Here is a 24,921-nt window from a genome sequence, read left to right as displayed (position 1 = left end):
AAAGTCAAAACATTGAAATATAAGAATGAAAAGAAGTTTTGAATAGGCGTACAGTTTTTCGACTAAGCGTTCAGTCCGGATTTTAAAAATTGCGATTAGTGGGCCAGTAATACATCGAATAGTGGGACAGTGTAATCGGCACATATGTCTCTGAAAAACACATTTTCCTAAAAGCGTATTCGTTACCATAGAGTCATGCTGGTATTTATCGACGCGTAAGATATTTATCTATGAATTAGCAAAAGTTTCAATTCTTTGCAAAAGCTTGAGATACATGTATTTCAAAGAATTGACAGTTTCATTACAAAATCGAACAAATACCCACGCGTGATTTGACTTGAAATTAAGTATATTAAGAGTTTTAACAGGCGTGTTTGGTATCTACGTAAACAGTAATTCCATATCGATACGTAAAATAAAAAATACACTTACTTCATGCTATATTAACGAAATAAACAATGAAAATCCAAGCCATCCGCGACAGCAAAAAATTGTGTTTTGATTTCTGAACGCCTAGTTTTTGGCGACTTCCGGTTGGGCGTACAGAGAGTCTATACACTGTGATTATAGATTAAGCGATCGTTAATTGGCACATGGTCACTCGCTAATCTCCCGCGGCGTAGTTTGCAAATTTAGTAACCATGGTAGCGCTGTTTGACACGTGTAGGTTTCACATGTTAAAATAAAATGATACTAGATCTTTTCCTGTGGAAATTATGATTTTTTTTTAAATTGAAAATCTACGAATTTACGTCCCCACGAAACAGCCGTTTTGACCAAAACCAAGAAATTTCGTGCCGACAAAATTAAAGGATTTCACAGTATGTTACTTCTTTAACGGTGCCACACTTTAAAAAAGTTAATTGATATATCTACGTTGCTTAATGCAGAAATATTTTACCATTTTTATTCATAAAATAATGTATATTTTGTCTGGACGAAAATCTGACTTTTACTTAGTGTCACACGCTGATTAGGCCTTATTTAAACAGATTTAAGCATACAAGCTCATCACCATTACATCAATATGACAGTCAAGATAAATCATGTACGTAAAATTAAAATGACGTTGGCTTATATTTATACTTTAAAGAACACAAACTAGTGACCTACTAGTAACCTACTATTTTCTCCACATGAACTTCGTGAAAATCATTCTTATATACTGGTATTATTGATATTCTAATTTAAGTGAAGTATTGAAATACTGGAGTGAAATATATTTGATATTCTCACAGAAAAGAAAAACAACAACTTTATTTCACACGGAACTACACTTTGCACTTTCATACACGACTGTAGCATTTAATGATTACTAGGTGAAAGGTATTTCGATCTTACATGAAAGCAAACAAATATCCTCTTTTCATTTACAGTTTCCAATAATTTCAATATGTGGTTCATTTGTGCTATGATGAGTTGCCGTGTTGGCGGGGTGAAGACACGGCAACACGGCATAAATAGAACGACAACGACACAGAGTGTTTTGCCATGTTATCATGTCGATGGGGCTTACCCACAACAATATCATAGTTGACAGAACAATATTATTATACCCAACGGCACGGGATCTCGAAAATATATAAATGTGTGAAATTACCGACCTGTATCCTTTATTTGTCGTTTTCCTATCGTGAAAAAGACTGTTCAGCCGCCGTATTATCGTGCAATCGACCCGCAAACACTGCAGCACAACAACACGATAAAAAAGCGTCTTTCTGTTGAGTCGGCGGGACGTTAACACAGTAATACGACATTCCGTTTAAAGGAAAGGAAGTTACAAGTTGAGTCGAAAGGTAAAATAATACATTTCATGTCAGAAGCATACCGTTTAGCATAACTTTAAAAAACATTGAGGGTGTCGACTTAAAACTTGGCATATATGCAGGTGGTGATGAGACGGAAGTGCACATCGTAAAATCCGGTCGGTTGATCAATGTCACAAATTGAGCTAGTCAAATTGAAATATTTGTATTGTGTTCGAAGAATACTTGAAACTGTCAAGAGTATTGACATGAAATAGTTGACAATCAGGAAATAATTCTCCTTATACGATTTCAACATTCTTCCATTCATTTACGGAAAACTGGTGTAAGCATTTATGTCAATCCTTTTTTATAAACGTCATTAATAAGCAGCTGCTTATAAATTTCATCAACTTTGAAGTTATATACTATTATTAGTCAGGTTTTTATTCAGAATATAGATACGGTCAATAATAATAACTATCTTAGTTCAAATCTATATGTAAATTATTATTAATATTTCTTACGAAAAATGAAAAACAAAAATGCAATGGCAAACTAATGAATTTTCTTGCCAAGGCAAAATCGGTTTTGCTATGGAAACCGGCGGCTATTAAGAGCTTGCTCAAAGATTTTAATGGTAGAAATCTTCATATAATCTAGAAATTATTACAACAGGGTTACCGTTGTCATAAACTACAAAAAGGCTTTCAGTAAATTTTACTCTAGATCGTCCGAACTGTTAGAACAATACAATACTAACCTAAAAACACTTTTAAAACTTGCACTTACGCACCCAGAATACTATGGGGATGTAGATTATAAAATTCGAAAAATTAAACAAGAGCTGTCGGAGGACAGCAACGCTCGACTATTCAACAGCCTTGTCGATTGAATGAATACGAAAGTCGAAAAAGGAGCATAACTCAAAAAAGCAAAATAGGGTTATGGAACCTGCATAGTGCTTATCAGCTCATGACAGTGGACAAGTGTGTGAAGTTTCAATCCATTCCCGTTAGAGGGTACTGAGATACCAGCTTACATATAAGAATTTAATCCAAAACTCCTAAGTTTAAAAGGGGCATAATTTTGTAAAATGCGCGAAATTGAGTTATTGACCCTTTGCACTGCATGTCATATCATGGCAGTGAATAAGTGTGTGAAGTTTCAATCCTTTCCCATTAGAATACTGAGATACCAACTTACATACAAAACCTTCACCAAAAAATTCTAAGTCAAAAAAGGGGTATAATTTTGTAAAACAGCAAAATAGAGTTATGAAACCTGCTTTGTGTATGTCAGATCATGACAGTGAACAACTGTGTGAAGATTCAGTCCATTCCAATTAGTGAGTACTGAGATACAACCTTACATATAAAACCTTAACCAAAAAATTCTAAGTTGAAAAAGGGGCATAATTTTGTAAAAAAGCAAAAAAGAGTTATGAAACCTGTGCAATATAAGTCAGTTTATCACATTGAATAAATGTGTGAAGTTTCAATCCATTCCCACAAGTGGTTACTGAGATACCAGCTTACATACAAAACCTTAACCAAAAATTTCTAAGTCAATAAAAGGGGCATAATTTTGTAAAAAAGCAAAATAGAGTTATGGAACCTGTGCAGTGTAAGTCCGTTTATCACAATGAATAAGTGTGTGAAGTTTTAATCCATTCCCACAAGTGGTTGCTGAGATACAAGCTTACATACAAAAACTTAACCAAATCGGGACGCGGACACCGACGCCGACGCATGGGCGAGTCCAATAGCTCTACTATTCTATGAATAGTCGAGCTAAAAATAGTCCTTACTTTAATCAGATATTTGTAAAATGTGTTAAAAAGTTTATCAAAGAGGATACGATGCAGAAATTTTAAAGCACAGCACATGTTTAGTGGTTGACCCATCTACAGTTAATCGCTACGCTTTCCTGTTTGATGGTGCGATGACTAATAAATTGTAAGACTCCATAATGCTTTTTTTCTAAATCTACATACAACGGACGGAGGGAGTTGAATCTTGTCTTGCAGCTTTTTTAGTCGTGCCCTTAAAAGTTAGGCTCTTGGTGCTCTGACTTCAGGCAAGTTGCTGAATACATTGGTGTAATTATACCTTAGATTTACCTTAATTTCATGTTTTACTTAATAATCTGGTATTTTTTATCCCTTCTCAGCGAGCATTTTATTTACATTATGTTGTCAAACTTGTTAAAAATAGAGTAAGCGCGAGGTTGGCATGCCCATTTATTGTACGCTTACAAAGTTATAAGGGGGTATACTGGTTTCAGGTTTTCTATTTGTCTGTCCGTCCGTCCGTCTGTCCGTAGACACAATCTTGTGCGCACGATCTCTCCTCATCCTCTTGACACAACTTAATGAACCTTCACACAAGCGATCAGTAACAACAGTTGTGCATGGGGCATGTTAGGTTCTTTCAGAAACAAAAAGCAGAGTTACGGGACTTTGTTTTTTGTTTGTTGTTACTAAACTACATACATAGATACAATCTTGTGCACACCTACTCCTCATCCCCTTGACACAATTTAATGAAACTTCACACAAGTGATCAGTAACAACAGTGCATGGGGCATGTTAGGTTCTTTCAGAAAAAAAAATGCAGAGTTATGGGACTTTGTATTTTGTTACTATACTATATACATAGACACATCTTGTGCGCACCATCTCTCCTCATCCGCTTGACACAATTTAATGAAACTTCACACAAGTGATCAGTAACAACAGTAGCTGTGCATGGGGCATGTTAGGTTCTTTCAGAAAACAAATTGCAGAGATATGGGACTTTGTTTTTTGGTTACTAAACTATATACATAGACACACTCTTGTGTGCACCATCTCTCCTCATCCACTTGACACAACGTAATGAACCTTCACACAAGTGATCAGTAACAACAGTTGTGCATGGGGCATGTTAGGTTCTTTCAGAAACAAAAAGCAGAGTTACGGGACTTTGTTTTTTGTTTGTTGTTACTAAACTACATACATAGACACAATCTTGTGCACACCTACTCCTCATCCCCTTGACACAATTTAATGAAACTTCACACAAGTGATCAGTAACAACAGTACTTGTTCATGGGGCATGTTAGGTTCTTTCAACGACAAAAATTGCAGAGTTATGAAACTTTCTCTTTCACATACTATGTACGTACAGTCGGCATATGCAGTCTTGTGCGCGCCTAATCTTCCGAACCCTTGCACACAATTTGATTAAAAACTTCACACCAGTGATCAGTACCAACCCTAGTTGTGCATGGTGCATGTTACGTTCTTTTAGATAAATATTCTGCATAGTTACGGGACTTTGTTTTTTGTTACTATACTGTATACATACAGTCAATATAAATACAGTCCACATAATTATGCAATCTTGTATGCGTCAAATTGCAATGTACTGTGTCAATGCATGTGGGGGTATATTCATCACCTTTAGTGATAGCTCTAGTTTGCATCCCCTTCTCCTTACTATAAGGCGGTACACGATTGTTTCCTCCTGCTTATAGCTGTGTGCTTGTGTGTCTAAAGCGGTGACCTACAGTGTTCTTGTATCTTACTTGCCTGTTTTTCTGTTAGTTAGTTGGGTGAGGTTGAGTGTGTTTATCTTTGGTACATGAATGTCATCGCTATTGTGGTTTACATTTTAGTGTAACTGTGATTGCATTCCTTTTGTATATTCATCCTTGTTCTATTTTCTCGTTATAGCTTCTTTTTGTTGTGGTCCTACTTTGCAAATACTTGACTCTTGGGCTGGTTTGTAGTGATCTGTGCTTCCGAGAAATCTGCCCTTACCTATTATTTTTCGTTAGAAATGTGTGCTCAATTTTATAGTTACTTGGCAGAAATGTTTCTTGGATCAATTTCTACAATAAGTGTTACCTGCTATTAACATCAGGTGAGCGATTAAGAGTCATCATTACCTTCCTATGTGGACTTTTATATTTTAACAATTACATTTCACATATTGTCTATTCACCTCCAACTACAGCTTCCATACAATGCAAATGAAATTTGGGCTTACATTTTCAACATATTATTGGGACCTCCATTCCTTAATATCATTTTCTAAGGATTGGCACTTATTTGAAGAAATTACATCAGAATATTTTTACTTAACAACCTTTACTTTTTCTACCTTATTCATATGAAACTTGGCATTTATCATAAACACAAAATGAAGCATAATATCGGAACTTGTTTCTAAACAATTTAGGCTTTGAAGTACAACAAAATGCAATAATTTTCTTGTCCTAAACACTTTCATCGTCTTTTATCTTATTTCAAAGGAAACTAGGTCCTCCGTGGGCGAATGGTTCAGGTCTCTCACCGATATGGGTTCGAAACCTCGTTTGGATTTAATATTTTCATGTGAGGAAGTCATCAAGCTGACATACGGAATATTGAAGGTTCTAGTGAGCTACCCGCCTTTGTCTGAAACAAAGTTTGGATTTGCACCTTTGGTCTTTCTCATCCATCAAAATCTGGAATGTCGCCATAAGACCTAACGTGTGACAAAGTATCGTTAAACCAAACAAATACAAAACAATCAAATGAAACTTGGTAGCATCACCAGCATTAAGTGGACATGCGCATTTTGTCTGCCGTTTATGTCTAATATCTAATATCTATACGCCCATAAAAAATAGGACGTATTATGGAACTGCGATGTTCGTCCATCCGTCCTCTATTTCCCTTTTCCGACTTTAAGTCACAAAGTTTTACATCTTTACACAAGTGCCACTAGGGAAAGATCGCAACTAATCTAGGAGTCAATGGTATAAAGGTCAAGGTCACAGGGATATGGCTTAATTCCTTGTATCGTTTTAATTTCCGGGCTCAAAGTCACAAAGTATAGTAGCTACATGGGATGAATAAGGACCACATGAGGAGACTCCCTGTTGTTTAGAAGGTCAGTAGGAGAAAGGATAATGTCACTATAAGGAAATGGTTCCCGGACTGTAATTCATAAAGCACAGTAGCTTCAGCTTTCAAACTTTACTCGATAACCGCTAAAGAAAAATTATCACTCACAGTAGGTAAAGCTGTAGGGCCCGATAACGTAAATATCAGAATCTTGAAGGAACTCTTGCAGGAGCTTGCAAGTCTGTCAACTGGTCGAATGCCATTCCAATGGAAATTAGCTCATGTACGACTGTTTTCAACAGCAACGCACTAGAAAAAAAAACACACTATCTCATTCTACAATCTGGATTTGTTCCCAATGGTGCAACTACCAACAAACTTGTTTCTATATATAATACTAGTTCCAAGCATCAGATGAAGGTAAAGAAGTCCGTACAGCCTTATGTGATATCTCTAAGACCTTTGACCGCCTATGGCACAAAGGTCTTCTGTTCAAGTTAGAATCTACCGTATATCTGGATGCCTGTTAAATTGCTTTCGTGACAACTTATCCGAGAAAAAGTATAACATGTTTTTTTTCAGGGGTTCATCTCATATTGTATATATATATATATATATATATATATATATATATATCTCAGCAGTGTTCCACAAGGTTCTATCTTTCGTCCCTCTTCTTTTTATCGTCTTTATTAACGATATTGTCCTTAATATCAGTTTAACTATATAATATCACTGTTCCACAGCATGTTTTAGTAAACCTCCAAATAGAAACCTTTCAATATCAGTTCAATTATAGGATATCGTTGTTCCACAGCGTGTTCTAGTTAACCTCCATAGCGTAACGGCAACATAGAGACCTTTTCAATATCAGTTCAACTATATGATATCCTTGTTCCACAGCGTGTTCTAGTAAACCTCCATAGCGTAACGGCAGTCAGTATATAGGAATTTCTTTCTTTTATTTATTTCGTTTAAGGATTAAAACAGTGGATTTTTACTTTCGTTTTCTAATGGGGGACCCATAAGGACACCAAGACTGGACAAGCACTAGTGCTGAGTTGTGCCACAAAACGGTTATACGTTAGTGATTAATGTTCGTCTTGTGTGTTGTTTGCTTATAATTTTGTAGAGCTAATATAGCACATGTATTTTAAATTTCAATGCCAAATATTGCAATGTCTGCTGTAGTTTTGTATTTATGTGAAAATAACATTTTATCAGAATAATCTGAATTACAAACTACCTATACATTTTCATTGTAGCGAACAACGCTCAACCTGGAGAAAGATTCCAAGATTCAAAACACAAACTCAACGGCTACAAATACAATGGGAAAAAAGCTTTATACAACACCAACAGCCCTGGTAAATGAAATACACAAAATTAATATAGAAATGTTATAGAATGAAAATTACTCTGCGATAAAATTTAATGTAGCTGTTTTGGGCGTAAGCGAAATTGGTTTAATATCTCCAATGAAAAAAGAATCATTTATGTTTATATAATATCTCCCCAAAAAACAATCCGAAGAGTGCTTCATTTTGCAAAAGAGGGTTTGTTTCCTAACAATGGGCATTTTTCTTCTTGTTATTTTGAATTTGTTTTATTCATCCAATATATACCGAAATTAAAACAGTACAAGCTTCCCAGCCAGCATTCTATATCTGATATCAAACCGACGTCGTTTTCTATAACGGCCCGATATCGGTTTCAGTTTCGGCTGCAAACAGGAATGATGTCGGCCCGACGTCGGCAGCCGGTATCGGGCCAACATCATAATGACGTTGGTCCGATAACGGCAAACGATATTTGGCCAACATCAAATTGATATCGGCCCGATATTGGCAGATCATATCTTGGTCGCGAAATAGTGTGACATGCAGTGCTTTATCATAGTTTTCTTAAAACATACACTTTACAAATTCTCAGAGTAATTTTCTTGAGAACTGATTCGTCCTGCATCATGTGTATAATGCTTATTTGATTTTATTGATACATGTAGAATATTTTTCACAACTATAAACTGCATCTTTCATACAGTTACGTAAGCTTTATGTATATTCGTAACACTATTAAAATTGTTTAATCAGAATTTTAAACATAATTATATTTTCAATTTGTTTGTGAATATAAATATTTCTATGGCGGCATTTTACATAAAAATATAAATGCATCTTAATGCACCTTAATTATTACCTTCCTTTATTACATATAAAATATTTATAAATATTGTCTACAAATTTTGTTTGGAACCTAGCTTGATTAATGCTGAAATACATCATATTTACTTAATAAATTAGCACATATAAACAATTAGATTACTTTTTCACGTTTATCAATAATATTTTGAAAAATATAGTTATATTAGAGAATCCAATATCGGCCCGATGTCAATCCGACGTACGAAATATTACAATGATTGATGTCGATCTACCGATTTCAATATTTTGCGGCACTACAACGGCCTGACGCCGGCCCTACATCGGCACATTTTGCCGACATTCCGACATTATACCTATATCGGTGCTGCTAAGCTTATTCACATTTTTATTCCTTTTTCGAGAGAGGCGTTTACAATAGGCTAACAGTTTGACAATACTCTTGCGAAAAATTATTACCTCAAGATTTAAACTTCATCTGATACTGCTTAACATAAATTGTTTACAAGTGATTGTCTCAATTTCATAAGGATTGGTTTTATAGGGCATCTTTTCTTGTTGAAAACAAGTATTTAGTCCAAAACATTTTAGCCTGTGGACCAGAATGACGAACCCCCTTCGTACCTCCAAAGGGTACTTTTTACTTCTATTTGTGAAATCCCAATGGCATATTTCTGTATAAGATCTGGACGTTGGGGCATTACAGAAATACATCTGTTGCAATACGTTAGGGTTCTTTCGCTTCACACCCAGCGGGTTATTCCGTTTATTATCCCCATTACTGGTATAATAGGAATCGGAGAGTCATCCGCCTAATTACTTTACAATATTATAATATTTTCAAAGGTTTTACACATTTTAGCATTAAGGAAAAGACAGTAAACAGCAGGTAAAAAAGAAACTTACAGGAAAAGAAAAACGGAAGAAATGGTACCTTTCTACTACTACTACTGCCGAATTTAACGCTTAACTTTTTTTAAGTTATAGTGGATAATTTGATTTATGTTTTTCATCAAGATAATGATTGCTATTTAAAGCACTGACCTCAAGATTTTGGATGAAATCGACCTTTCTATAAAATTGCAGTTTGGTCATATTATGAAAATTAGAACTTGAGTTTTAGTTTCTCAACTATCGAAAAATTTCAAATCACGAAAAATAAAACCTTAACTTTTGATTTTGCAACATCAAACGAATTTTCACCAGCCATTTCTTTTCAAAAATGGATTCCGTATTTCTCTGTATAGTACTTCCGTATACTGCGAACCTAAAGAGGCCATATTTTCGGACGAAATATAAAACAGAGCTTTCCAAGTGTTACAGTTAAAAATATCTAATCTTTTAATCCAGCTTACTTTTAAACTTTGACAAAAAAGCAGTAATATCAATTATATTCAGTCCTCCGAATTTTTTTTCTCGGTAAAAACTACCCTTTTTATTCTGTCAGGTCCATTGTTCCATAAAAACTTATAGGTAATATTTTTCAATAGCCTGATAAAATCAAGGGTCAGATAGTGCGATAGATATATACACAATCTAGATAAAGCAGTGGATTTAAAACAGTTACTCTCCCAAAAAGTGTTAGCTTTCTTTTTGACCAATTACCTGATATATTCTTACGTTTAGTATTACTGCAGTTATGGCCCTTTGATAATTTACTATATAGAATATAGAGAAACATATTCTGTATCCTACTCCTCAAACACTGTTGAAAGGATATGCTAAAAAGTTTTCAGATGAAGGATCTGCTTGTGAAGATGACGATAACTATTGGACCTTTTTTTCTGTGGATAATATTTTCTAGAATCATGGCCCTTTCTTGATAACAACGTTGCTATGTAGAAGATAGCGCAGTAAGATAAGATAAGATAAGAAATTTGTTTATTAACGTGACCTGTGTGAGCATATAAACATAATAACATAAAATATTTATAACAGTTAAACACACCCGGCCCAATGGGCCTATAAGTCACCAATCAATGTAATACAAAAAACATGCGTAATGCCATATGAAATGAGTATTTTTCTGTAACTTTAATAAGAGATAATCAATCATTTAAATATCACTCCTACTACAACATAGTAATAACAAGCACTTATCACCGTATCATGAATGTAAATGCAAATACACAGAAATACATGTAAATATACTAAAAAATAAGTAAATTTTCTACTCATATTATTTGGTTTTAATTTATCTGGTGTTATATATTGCTTTTCTCCTCCTTAAGTAGCTTTTAACAATAAATTTTGCAACTTTACGAGGATAATTGTTTACGAGATGTACCAGTTTATCACAATCACTCAATATGGTAAAGTTATTATTGTTAAATTGGTCACTGAACATATCAGTTCGTATATCCCTGTAGAATGTACAGTTAATGAGAAAATGACACTCGTCTTCAATGGAACGTGATTGATAGAATGAACAAAGTCTATCCTCCAGGCGTTCACCAATGTACCGTCCAGTTTTAATCCTAAGGGGCAAAATACCACATCTAAATTGAGCGAGCATAGAGCGTTCATATTTTCTCAGATTAAGCAGAGTATAATTCTCAGTCTTAAAAACGTTCTTAAATTTAGCATATGTCCTCAATTTTGATACATTCGGCAAACTGTCTCTCCATATGTTACTGAAATAATTGTTCAGCTTTTCACTTAATGTCTGTAGATTAACGGCGCTTTTGTTTTTGTAGTGAACATTTAGGTTTAATTCGATTAAAACGTCTTTTAGCTCACTGCACCAGTTACTACGACCGTTCGTATAGTCAAGTTTGAAAACACATTTAGTTAAACGGTGGTCATCAAAGTTTATAAGTCTATTCCAGTATCGGATCATGTTCAACCATCGGCGGTAGTTGCTGGGGAGCCATCCAATGTCTCCATTAATAGCAGTCCGGGGAGCAAACCTGTGTACACAAGAAAATAACGTATAGCCTTGTGTTAAATGTTATCTATAGTCTGGAATTTCCGGTATCCCCAAACTCCAGAGCAGTAGTCCAAAATGGGGGTAACGCCAGATACGTATAATTTTTCAAATGTTTTCAGACCAATATACTTTAAATTATGAATTTTCGAAATAATCTTTCCCAGTGCTCTACCCGCGCCCTAAGCAAGAATCTCGGCGTTTATGGATTATGTGGGGGCATCCGCGTCTTATGGACACAATTCTACATATCAAATTCGAACGGATTGACGACGGACAATGGCAAAACTTATAGCCCCCTCACTCCCTCTCTTGGGGGCACAACAATTTGGATAAATGACCATTTGTAGAATACACGTTTCACTTCCATTTTAAACTAAAGGTGTCCATAAAATTAAAGGCTAATTTAAGTTTTTGTGTATAAATGTCCAGAAGATCGATCGAGTCAAAGTACTGCAGAAAATCAATTGAAAACAATAAACCACATGATTAGTGAATTCATTTCAAACAGTATGTCGTAAATAGGTCGAATGTTTCTCCACTAAATCTACCAGCTAATAAAACATTTTGATTTTGATGTAAATACTATGCAAACCTTATTTGGAACAATATGCTATCACTGTTGAAGCTGATATGTATACAACATTTAAAAGAGAAATTGATTTCCATTTTTCCATCCAAAATGTACTTTTATTTGGTTTAGAAGAAAAGTTATGACCCGTTGTGTCTGTGTTACTGGTTAGTTATTTATTCTATAACCATAGTTTACAGATATCAGAACATAGAATGCAACGTGTTTCCGAGAGAATAGTATATCCATCCAACTTGGAACTTTAAGCATTGTTATGTTTGTAGAGCCTCAATTAATTCCTCAATATCAAGCCCGCATTCCAGTGCTGTATAACCTAGAAAATTTAGATGTCTTTGATTATATCCAATCAGTATTGTCGAGTATGGTTCTCTCCTAAATTTTCGTACTTGCATCTTGACCTAAACTATCATTACATCCCCGATAACCTTCTGTCTTAATGTTTCTGGTGGTGTTTTGTTTCTTGTAGCTCATTAGTTATGTATGTAAAATTATCATTAATGTTCTTTTTTAAACTTTGATTTTTGTTCTAGATTCTCTTCTTTTTATTTTCTCTTTTCTTTTTTTTTTTTGCAATATTTCATCGTTGACCCTCTCAGTGTAACAAAAACTGTTTCTAAAAAAAGTTGATTATTAATATTAAACTGAATATGTTTGTTTTGAAAAGGATTATAATTTACATTTCCCCCGGTATTTTCATTTGTTGCAGTGTTTTTCTGTTCGATAAACTTTTCTGATATTAGTTAAATATATTTTATTAATGTATATTTCATCTTTTAAAAAGGAGTTGTTAAACATTTAGTAACCCTTTCTTCGTTGATTATCGTTAAAGTGTAGTGTTAACGTTATAAAATTGTGATTAGATCTATAGCCAGAAATAATGTTTAAATCTACTACTACTCCGCGAATACTAGTATTTAACACCAAAACTAGTACCAAGGGATATCCTACTTAAATACTTAGGACTATTTTGTTGTAATATTCAAATATTTCAAAACAGTAAATATAGATAAAACTGTAGTGACAAAAATAATGTCACTGGAAAAAAATGAAGCAGGGGTTGTCTGTTGTATTACAATACATACATATATGTCTGCCTTCGGAAAATACCCTGACAGCAGCAAAAACATGGCTCTTTTGTCATGATATGTTGATATTATGACTTGAACAGTAAAAAAGAGTAAAAGAGACAGTACATTACGTTGTATTTGATAGCAGAAATGTTTGAAATGCATAATACTCTCAAACTCATTGTAGTTCCCTCAGTTCAGGTGTTATATGACCATGATGACTGTGCACAAACAATTTATAAACAATGTACATATGTACGTTGGTTTCCCTCTTGACACTTTTCGAGTTGTTAATACACAAGCACCTTTGTCTGAATAGATTTCCCGATTAGTATATATCTTCATCGCTTTTGTATTCGAAACCATATCTCTATATGACCTGTATGATAACATTTTTAATGAGCTTTCATGGCTTATCACGACGCGTAAAGGCTGAATATTTCAGAAAACACAATGAAAAATTACACACACTAAGTGTCCATATCAGATACGTTGACTGTGTGCGCTTTATCGCGAACGAGCCGCCGAACTGGTCGTTACACAGTTATATTATATAAGAATATTTACATTTTAACGGACGTTACTCATACGCATACATTGTAACTTGATAGAAGCACGTTTGCTGTTCTAAACACAGAGTAACTCTTAGAATGAACATTCGTTATAATAAAGTTGGGACCAAAATTGCAATTTACCAAAAACGGTTTAAAGAAATGGTAACACAGCTTTTTGACACTTTTTGGAAAGGTAACAGTAGTTAAAACATTTGCTTTACCAAAGTTATTATATGGATTTACAGTTTTACCTAATCAACCTCTGAACATTATAACAGATATTAACAAATCCACATTTGATTGTTGTTGATATCAAACCAGAAAATTAAAATAATACTCTGATCTAAAAAATATTAATATGATGCACTTAAATTCACTGATGTACAGACACTTAAAACTCTATCAAAGCATATTATATATAGACATCAAACGATGAATCAATGAACACATTATTTTGAATAATTCGATCATTAACATTGATTGAAGCACTGTATATATATTTAATAACTATTGGTATAAAAAATGTATACAATTTATTGAACAGTTATGTGATTTTAGACGAAGCAGTGTTCGCCATTCACTGAAGCTAGATCAGGAATTTAAAGAATATAATAAAATTAATAAAATAATAAAGTGTATCCCTGTTTTTTCCTGAAAAAAAAATAAAAGAAACATAATTACACTTAAAAGGAACAAATCACTTGTTGATATAATTAAAACATCGCTAAATACAAACCAAATTATACAAAACTAGAACTGTGTCCATTGGAAACGGAAGCCCCCACATACTGCGCCATCCTCTAAATTGCAAAGTTTTTATCAAGAAAGTGCCGTAATTTTAGAAAAAATACACACAATAAAAAGTTATTTGTGGTCATCTTCATATGATGGTCCTTCATCTGTGCAACTTTCAAGCATATCCTTTCAATAGTGTTTTAGGAGTTGCACAAAGAAGATTTTTTCCTCTACATCAAAATTATCAAAGGGCAATATTTGTGGTAAAAATAGAATAACTACGGAAAAATTCGTTTTTTAAGGCCATATGCACATCAGGCTTTTCATCTGTGATAGTTGAAGCAAATCAGGCGAATAGTATGAGGAAAGTTGGACGTACAAACTTTTTCTCTATATTCTATATAGCAAAACTATCAAAGAGACATAACATAACAGCGGTAAAATAGTCACAGAAAAAAATCCTTCCTGAATGATCATCTGCACATAAAGGTTTTTTATCTTTAAAAGTTTGAAACAAATCAGGCTAATAGTCTGAGAGGAGTTGGACACACAAGATTTTGAATTTGTGACAATTTAGGAAATATCTTAAGAATTGTTTTGGATATCAAATTGCCTAGTAAATAATAATACATAACTAAAAGTTGTTCCTATTGAAATAAGTATTATGTATAATATAAAAAGAATTTTAAACAAGAGGGCTAAGATGGTCCTAGGTCGCTCACCTGTGTAACACATCATAACTACATGTAAACATGTTTTACCTAGTGATTTTATGGAGGCAAATATTCTGAACAGTTTTCATTAAGATTGGACAAAAAATACGTGGCCTCTTGAGTGTAAACAAGCATTTTCTAGTTTTTTACCCCACATGACCCAGATTTAATTATCGAAAATTTTATGAAAACAAACATTCTGACAAAGTTTCGGGAAAATTGGGGCAAAACAAACTGGCCTCTATAGTGTATACAAGCTTTTCCTATGATTTGACCTAGTGATATAATTTTTGACCCCACGTGACCCAGATTTGAAATCGTCTAAGACTTCATGATAATAAACATTCTGACCAAAATTTATGAAGATAGAATCAGAAAAGTGCCCCCTAGCGTGTAACCAAACTTATTCTTTGGTTTGACCTGGTGACCTAGTTTTTCACTCCATATGACCCAGATAAAAATTCGTACAATATTTCATGCAGACAAACATTCTGACCAAGTTTCATGCGCATCAAATGAACAAGAGTGTTAACAAGCTTTTCCTTTGATTTGACTGGGTGACCTAGTTTTTGACCCCATATGACCCAGTTTCAAACTTGGCCTAGAAATCATCAAGATAAACATTCTGCCCAACTTTCATGAAAAAAAGGTTATAATTTTGGCCTCTAAGTTGTTAATAATCTTTTTTTTTTATCTGACCTAATGACCTAGTTCTTGACCCGACATGATCCACTTTCGGTCCAGGCCTAGAGGTCATCAAGATAATCATTCTATGCAAGTTTGTTTTAAATCAAAATATAAATGAAAACTCTATATGGCTGAAAGGGCCAAAAAAGTAAACTTTGCCCCTTTCAGGGGCAGTAACTCTAGAACCAATGATGGAATCTAGCTGATTTTCGAAAGTAACCGAGATCTTATTATGACTTAAGTTGTTTGTAAGTTTGGTTAAATTCAAATATAAAATATCACTTCTATTGTATTCACAAGGTAAAAATAACCAAATTTTGGCTTTTTTAAATGAAGTATCTACATGTATATGGCTGCAAAAGCCAAAATAGAACAAGCCATAACTCTGGAACCATTGATGGGATCTAGCAAGTTTTTGAAAGAACCGAGATATTATGCCAATACAGGTTGTGTGAAAGTTTGATTAAAGTTGATTGCAAAATGTGGTCTCTATCGTGTTCACAAGCCAAAAATGGCAAATTTTGGTCATTTAAGGGGCCATAACTCTTGAACCCATGGTGGGATCTGTCCAGTTTTTTAAAAGAACTGAGATATTATGCCAGTACATGTTGTATGCAAGTTTGATCAAAATCAAATATAAAATGTGGTCTCTATCGTGTTCACAAGGAAATTGTGGACGGACGGACGAAGGGCGATCAAAAAAGCTCACCCTGTTACTGCGTGACAGGTGAGCTAAAAATGAACCAATACTCCTTTCAACAAATTGTTAAAACGGTGACATGGAAAAACTATCCCCGTATACCACTAACACCCTACTCAAATTTCACTTTTTCGTCAGACCATCAATACATTTTGTATAATAAGCATTCCATGAGGGAAGAAAGAAAGTGAAATGTATTCCTAATGAAAATTAATCCGTGTAGGGCAAAAAAGCGAAAAAGATCTCTCTTTTTTTCACTTTTTATTGGCACTTATGTTCTAAGCAAACAAAATAATTACATCATGACTGTAAAATAGACCTTAAAAATCTTAACTGTATTTACAGTTTATTTCTTCATCATATATCATATTTATGCTGTACACTATGTATATTAGAGATGGTACCTACCAAGGAAAATCTAAGGGGAACAACTCCGAATTGACCAATAAACTGAAGCCAACATAAAACATTGATCAAAGGTGAAAGAAAACCAGACAGGTCCTTTTTGCAACAACTGATCAGGCAGACAAAATATGACCTACATTTGTTTAAATCTCTTTGCATTCAATATACAACATGTACACTTTTATCATAGCTTAGATAGAGGTTGTGGACGGTATGTATTTCCACTACCGTCCATGAACAGGCTCAAGCCGAGCCTGCAACATTTTCGTTTTTGTTGTATTGAGCGACCTGTGAAATTTCCACTTTTTCTATTGTACACTGACTGTTATTTTATAAGTTGTAGTGAGGCCCTGATAGAAAGTTTAGTTATGCATGAACATAAAGTAAAATAATGCATAAATTCCTTTAAAGAAATTTTACGACATTAAGAAACGTTATTAGGTTTTGGTCTTTTAGCCAAAGTTATTTATTGTTCTCAATGGTGATGCATTGTTTTACACAAAAATTGTATATTAAAATGAAAAATGTATATATCCGACAATGAGAAATAACAAAAAAGTTAATTTGGTATTACGTTTGTGTAACAAAGTAGCTAGACTGCTTATATTCATCCCTTTAATGAATCATTTTGAAGGTGTTTCTTATGCTTTAGTCATTTTGAAGCATTTCTTTAACTTTTCAAGAGTACTTTGCTGCAAATAATGTAACACAAGAAGTCATTGTCATAAAATAAAATTACAATGTTCAAAGGTAGTGGTTGTAATTACAACATTTTAAGGTAGCTGATAGGTAATGACCCCATGCAATTTATTTCAAGCAATTCAACATTCTCTTCATGGAACTATCATGATCATTGCTTTCCATGTAAAACGAATAAATGCTGAAAAAGCATATGGAGATTTCTTTATTTGGTGATTTCCGCTACAGGTGAACTACCTTAAACAAACTATAAAGTGTTTTATTTATTGTTGTAAACAAAGTAAGCGGATAACTTCAGATATCAACATTAATTTACAACTTAAACAGTTTACGCAACTTGAAGAAAGATTTTTTTGGGGTCTCCCATTTACAATTGTATCAACAGTTATCACCTGAATTGAGTGCATTCATGAGTGGAAATTTAAAATATAAACACATTATAAAAACATTAATAACTTTTCACATAATTTTTGGTATGGTTTTGGTAAGCTTATAATAAAGAGCATATCATTCTCTTTCACTCAGATTCTTTTCATGAGTTTTAGACTCGTGGATTGTCTTGGAATTTGACTTTATTAAAAGACAAAAGGAAGTTAAGTATAGGCGCTTTCAAAATGTGTTTGAAGTAGACTAAACTTATATTATACTCTATAGAATTTAATTAGCTGTGGAAACTTTTGATATAGACTGTAATTGGGAAAATCCTAAAATCATTGAAAAACGGTCAATACAAGAGATGTCTATTTTGCCTCAAATATTTTGAAAAAGTCGTTTTTTAAATATCAAATATTTCTATCTTTTACACTGAGAAGAGGAAAACCATAAATATATTTAGTAAATTGGTGCACTTAGCTATCATTTCACTCTGAAAAAAATGATGAATTTGAATTTTTAGGTACCATCTCTATGTATATGTCACCTTTTTTGTTCGCCCTAACTATCTCAGGATTGTCTTATAGACGACTTGGTTACATGTTGTATGAGAGGATGGGTAAAAAAAAATACTGTTCAATTATGGGTTTTTATAATAATGTCTAATGGTATGATTCCATAACTATCATAGATATAATCTGAATACATGAAAATGTATATATATTTGGCTTTGTTTCGCACAATATCGAACGACCAGATCTTGATTGATTAGAATAAGTCACATGAGATTAGTAAAAGGAAGCTATCGTTTATTTCATTTAAACTATATATATAAATATTTGAGTAATTTGGCAAATGTAAGGAACACCAGACAGGACATTAACGGGGAAAATAAAAAATAAAACAACCAGAACATTAAAGGAAGAAGAAGAAAGTGGGAATACTAAAGCTGGGCTATCACATGAGTTTAGAAGGGTCATAATATATCTCCATTTGTTTTTAAATTATGTAAACGTTTTGACATTGTATAATAGACCGACTCATTTGCGAACGATTCCCTTTAATCTATTGAAAATAATTTGATGATGGTTGTTCAAAGTGAATAGTTTCGTATTCGTTTTATACAGAAAATCTACATTTCAGAGTCTTTTGAATCCGGAGATATTCTAGATGACATACCGCTAGGACAAAAAGTGATGAAGTTTGGAGCTACGACAAATCTGACAATAGGAACTATCCAGGCTAAGAGTGTTCAAGACATTGCACTTTGTGTTAAAAATAATCAAACGTTAACGTTCAACGGTTTGATTGCAGTTAGGCCAGATCCCGATTTGTTGACATTCTCAAGAAAAGGTGATTCTGGGTCTTTGGTTGTCACGCGTGATGGGCAAAAAGCGGTTGGTATACTGATAGCAGGTGGTGGATCAAAATATAAAAAATGTCATATGTCTTACATTTGTCCTATCCGAAATGTCTTAAATAAGCTTAAAGGAGACTATTCGCTAGCTAAAGTTAAGGAACACGTATTAATAGAGAAATCCCCATACGTGGAAAGCCCGAGCGGGGCCGAAGGCCCCGCGTAGGCTTGGAGCGCTGTTAGATAACATGAACGACGTATGTGAAATATATGAAACAAAACTGAAAACAAATGAGAAAAATATTTCCAATACCATGCAAATTGAATTTCGTCTCCAAGCTGATCACTACCAAATAGAATGTAAGCCTCCGCAGGTCTAGTCACAAGTAGTCCAAATATAAATAGTACTGATCTTTTTTTCCTTTCCTAGTGCATTTTCTTGGCAGCAACGTGCTTACTTTTACCCTACCGCGTTTCAGTATGTATCACTTTGCATTCTAAATAAATCGGCATGTTCCTATCGCATGCTATATAAAAATGGCGGCGTAAGAATTTAATGTCACGAAAAGAGAAATTGAAAGAAGCGAAAAGTAGCAAATTCAGCGGGTTGTATTTAACGAACTGTAGTTTTCTTATATAAAAGTTAACACCCCTTTTTCTTTTTCTTTTTCTAAAGTAGCGATCTAGTTATTTATGGGAATATAAGTCTCTGAAAATCTGATACGCTAGAAAATGTCGAAAAACCGTTATGAAGTGAGTGGATTTTATGTGAAATAAAGAACAGCTAGATTTCGTGGTGTTCAGCCTCCAGCTGTCTGGGGCCGCCATTGTGAAAGTCTTGATTATTTAGGCGCTTATTGAGTAAGACCGGAAATTTTGACTTTTGGAAAATTTAATTACGACAATATTTACTACGACTTGTGTGTGTATTCATCTTTATGGACATCTTTATCAATCCGTCACCAATCTGATTTTATATGGTGAAATTTTAATTGAAAATAAACGAACTACAACGTAAACGCTACATTCTAGCATAAAACTGCTGTTATTGTCACATTTCGGGGATGTTTTAACAGGAGAGAAAACGTGTTTTAACAGGGAGATTCTCGCGCTCATGTGCTGTTATAACACCTTTTTATATATGCGAGTTCCGTGGCAAAGCGTAAAAGTCGTTCGGCCCCAAAACGGATAATTCAAAACAAAATGACGTCAAGGTAAAAAAACAACTCAGACATTCCCGCGCATTTCATGGAAATGTAATGACGTTGAGGTAGGATGTGTTCATTTATTCGTATTTTTCCGCGTTTTATGCTAGAATAGCGTTAGCGCATGTTCATTTCGTGTTATAACATCTGCAGAATCTCTCGGGATACGTTGGTACCCTCGCCCTAAGGGCTCGGGCACCAACCAATCCTTCGGGATTCTGCAGATGTTATAACACGAAAAAACATGCATTATCCCTACAAAACAAATTTTCCGCTATATGACGTCTTCGGAGTCAGTGAAAACATTTTTGCGGTCCACTATTTATACTACATAATAGACTTGAAGGGAACTGAATTAGTTTGAGTGTTAAAATGTCCTACATTCACCTGCTTATTTATTTGCATTCTTTTCCCTGACAAGCAGTCGGGAGAATGCAGATCATACAAATATCTAAGCAGTACCAAAAATGCCAAAAGTTTTATTCTTGATATGCTATGTAATAGTTACAGTATGTGTGAGAGTGTGTTACCAGGATATGTCAGAACTAGGGGTACATCGAGGGAATTTTTCTCTGCACATATCGTCGAGGCCGGTAGGTCGAGACAGATATGCAGAGAAAAATACCGAGATGTACCCCTAGCTCTGATATATCTTCGTAACACACGAGTATTACATATTACTGTTTCATCGCATAGTTTTATCATTAAAATTTATATATTATTTTCATTTGAATTTGTTTATAATTTTACACTTTTGATTCCCTTTCTGCGACTCGCTGACTGAAACACGAAAACTTCTGTTTTAGAAAATGTTTCCCCCAGATAAAAGTATCCAACAGATTTCTGCACTGGTTTTAAATCTTTGCATTTCACTAGCCAAACATATTGTAAAACTTGTTGTTTTGTTTGTGAAAAGAAAAACAAAGAACAAGAAACATTTGAGAAACCTCAGAATTTCATATTTTTCATGTATTTCTGAATTTGGCAATATCTATCGAGTCTTTGAAACATTCTAGTTTATTTATTCTTTTACTTTATAAATGTAGGTGTTTGTGATAATTCTTTTTCTGCGAACTGTAAATTGGAGCTAAAATCATCTTTTCTTTGTAGGGATAACGCATGTTTTTTCGTGTTATAACGTCTGCAGAATCCCGAGGGATTGGTTGGTACCTGAGCCCGTAAGGCGAGGGTACCAACGTATCCCGAGGGATTCTACAGATGTTATAACACGAAATGAACATGCGCTAACGCTATTCTAGCATAAAACGCGGAAAAATTACTAATGAATGAATACATCCTACCTCAACGTCATTAAATTTCCATGAAATGCGCGGGAATGTCTGAGCTGTTTTTTTTACTTTGACGTCATTTCGTTTTGAATTATCCGTTTTGGGGCCGAATGATGTTTACGCTTTGCCACGGAACTCGCATATATAAAAAGGTGTTATAACAGCACGTGAGCGCGAGAATCTCCCTGTTAACACCCTCGATAGGACCTGGCCGAGGTATGAGAAAACGTGTGGCGATATATATCGGAACAGTTTTACTGTGCTGATATATATCACAACAGTTTCTTTCTAATGAAATTCCATAGCGATTTCCTTGTTGATATATAGCGTAACAATTTTGTAAAATATCAGCACAGATTTTGTAGTAATAATGTGTGTTATCATATTTAACATACTGTAAAGATCAAAGGAAAATTGCCGCACTATGCGATAATAATAAGTGTCATAAGAGAATGGCAGTGGTATGGGGCAATGTTAGCTATTTTAGACCTTTAATATCAACAATAAAGAATAAAATGTTTACATATCTTGTTGGTATCAAAAACGGAGCTTTATTTTATTCCATTGATTTTCTGACAGCTAATTTTTGTTTAAAATAATGACAGTGATGCAAGTATAATAATCACTTATTCTGAAAAAATATACTTGTGAGTTAACTCTATTGTATTTCAATTATTTCGCAAAATTACATATGCATGAAAGTTATTTTAATTGAAAATTTACTAAACCACGGATTTTCTATTTGCACGCAGTTGGTGAAAAAGCATTTGTATGATAATGAGAGGGCTCTTAAAGTTTACTAGTTAAGAAATGAAAAATAAAACGCAAGCAGTAAGAGCAACTCAGACCTGTAAGTCACACCTTCCATGAACGACTAAATCAAACTGAGTCTGCTTGTCAATGTGGTTGCACGTCATAGTCCAGACTCATACAAATTATTTTTATGAATTTATCTACCAAATATATAACACTGTTTTTCATGAATTGCTTCTTTACTGTCAAGACTTTATTTAGTTTAATTTACCTTGTGACGGGCTTTCCGCGTCATAGGTAGCAACTAATTTCGTATTAAATAAAATAAAATAAGTTATTCATGCATTTGAAAAACTATACACCGCATTATTTGGATGATGTACCCGTACTTTTTGGCTCGGATGGTTGAAACCTGTTATCATAGGCAACTTCAATTGAAGTTAAAAAAGCTAACATTTCAGATACTATGTTGTACTTACATCTCTTTATGTATAATGATATTACCTATGTAAGATAAATGCCTTTAATTTTAGTGATGTAAGCTTCCCTTATTTAGATTGTGATGTAGAAGACGTTAAGGAGGTATGTTAGCTTAAAATTTGTATGTGCGCATGCTCAACCGGAAGCTGATTTGACGATTTACGACGACGTTTACGACAAACTAAATGTGTTTTATATCCATTCTTCTGGAAAAAAAATCATGAACCTGTCTCCGATCTGACGCTTAATCTTGTGTTGCCTAAAATAACGTCATTGACGTCATGACGTTACGTGTCAGTTACCGCGCGAAATTGATAGATTTTATTTTGAAAGTACGTAATTCTGTGAATTTTGTTTATTTGAACTATTTTTCAAACAGTTATTATTTGCTGAAATATTTTTATTAGCCTTTCGCTCTGAATTTCTTTCGTTATGTAGTTATATTGAAATGTTATGCGGAATGTAAGAAAATGGTTGATGGTAACTGATGTTATTGGGAATATATATTTGGGTGAAAGGTTACTTACTGCGGCCATTTTCAAATACAAATTGGACAGTTTGATTTGCAGTACCTCTTTTCAGTTTCCGTTGATAATTTGTTACTTATATACTAAAACTTAGCTCTAAAATTGTTCAAATTTAAGTAGAAAATTGTGGTTTCTTAAATTAAATTGATATTACCATGGAATCGAGGCCTTTGATTTATTCATCTAAATGTAGAATTCAAAAGCGTTGGCACTGGTCTGTTCGAGGAACACAGCTTCGGCTTTTTATTTGCTTTTCAACAATATATATGAACACTATAACAGCATACAGAACGATGTTTCCATAAAAATGTCAAACGAGGGGTACTGCTGTAAGTATTTTAAGCTGTGAAATTTGTTTAAATAAAAGCAGATAAAACGAAAATACTACTTACGTTAGAAATAAGATGTTTTAAAGCTACATTAACAAGAAAGATAATTTTATTAAATATTAATTTTTAAAAGAAATTACGATATAAAGCAAGATATGAGCTATTTTAAACATCCCTGTTAAAGAAAATTAGGGTTCAATGTAAAGTGCTTGGTATTTTGCTAATAATATTACCCAAATATTCCATGTTAGTCATTAACAGAATGGCACTGAAGCCGTCGAAAACCCCGTTTTCATACATAGTTGTTCAAAAATGAGAGAAAATGCTTTACATGACAACACGAGCCCCGCGACATATACATTTTAAGCTTATATCAGAAAGCTAACGCGCATAATAGTAAAATAATGAATTATGTAGACTTCTACGGATAAAAATGAAACCAAAATACACTGAAAAGTGTTAGATATCCGTATTTTCCTTCTTTCAATATGAAATACCTTTTGAGGGTCATGTAATTCAAACCTGGATAAAAATTGTACTTGAAGGGACAGAATTAAACGAGCAATTAAAACATTAAATTATTTTGTACACGAAATACAAAAAAAAACATATGCTGCGGTTCAACTAATTTGAATTTATTCTGGTAAAAAGGTAACCTACTATGGGAGCATGGAGAGAACATCGGATTCTTTAATTTTAATTTATGTCGTGGCCATGGTCACTAGATATAACTAAGAAAAAAAGACGA

The 24,921-nt window shown here is 33.8% G+C and overlaps 1 protein-coding gene across 1 annotated transcript in view; it reads left to right on the top strand.

Moving 5' to 3' along the window:
• The window catches only part of LOC128551170 (uncharacterized), a 35,559-nt gene extending 14,821 nt beyond the window's left edge, over window positions 1-20,738 (top strand). Inside the window, exons 3-4 of the mRNA XM_053531686.1 lie at window positions 7,887-7,988; window positions 19,377-20,738. Of these exons, the coding sequence (XP_053387661.1) occupies window positions 7,887-7,988; window positions 19,377-19,816 (542 nt within the window). The 3' untranslated portion in view covers window positions 19,817-20,738. The remainder of the gene's footprint in view (window positions 1-7,886; window positions 7,989-19,376) is intronic.
• Window positions 20,739-24,921: the final 4,183 nt, after the last annotated feature.

This window comes from Mercenaria mercenaria, chromosome 19, assembly GCF_021730395.1.
Source record: "Mercenaria mercenaria strain notata chromosome 19, MADL_Memer_1, whole genome shotgun sequence".
Lineage (NCBI taxonomy): Eukaryota > Metazoa > Mollusca > Bivalvia > Venerida > Veneridae > Mercenaria > Mercenaria mercenaria.
This window is presented reverse-complemented; position numbering and strand designations above follow the sequence as displayed.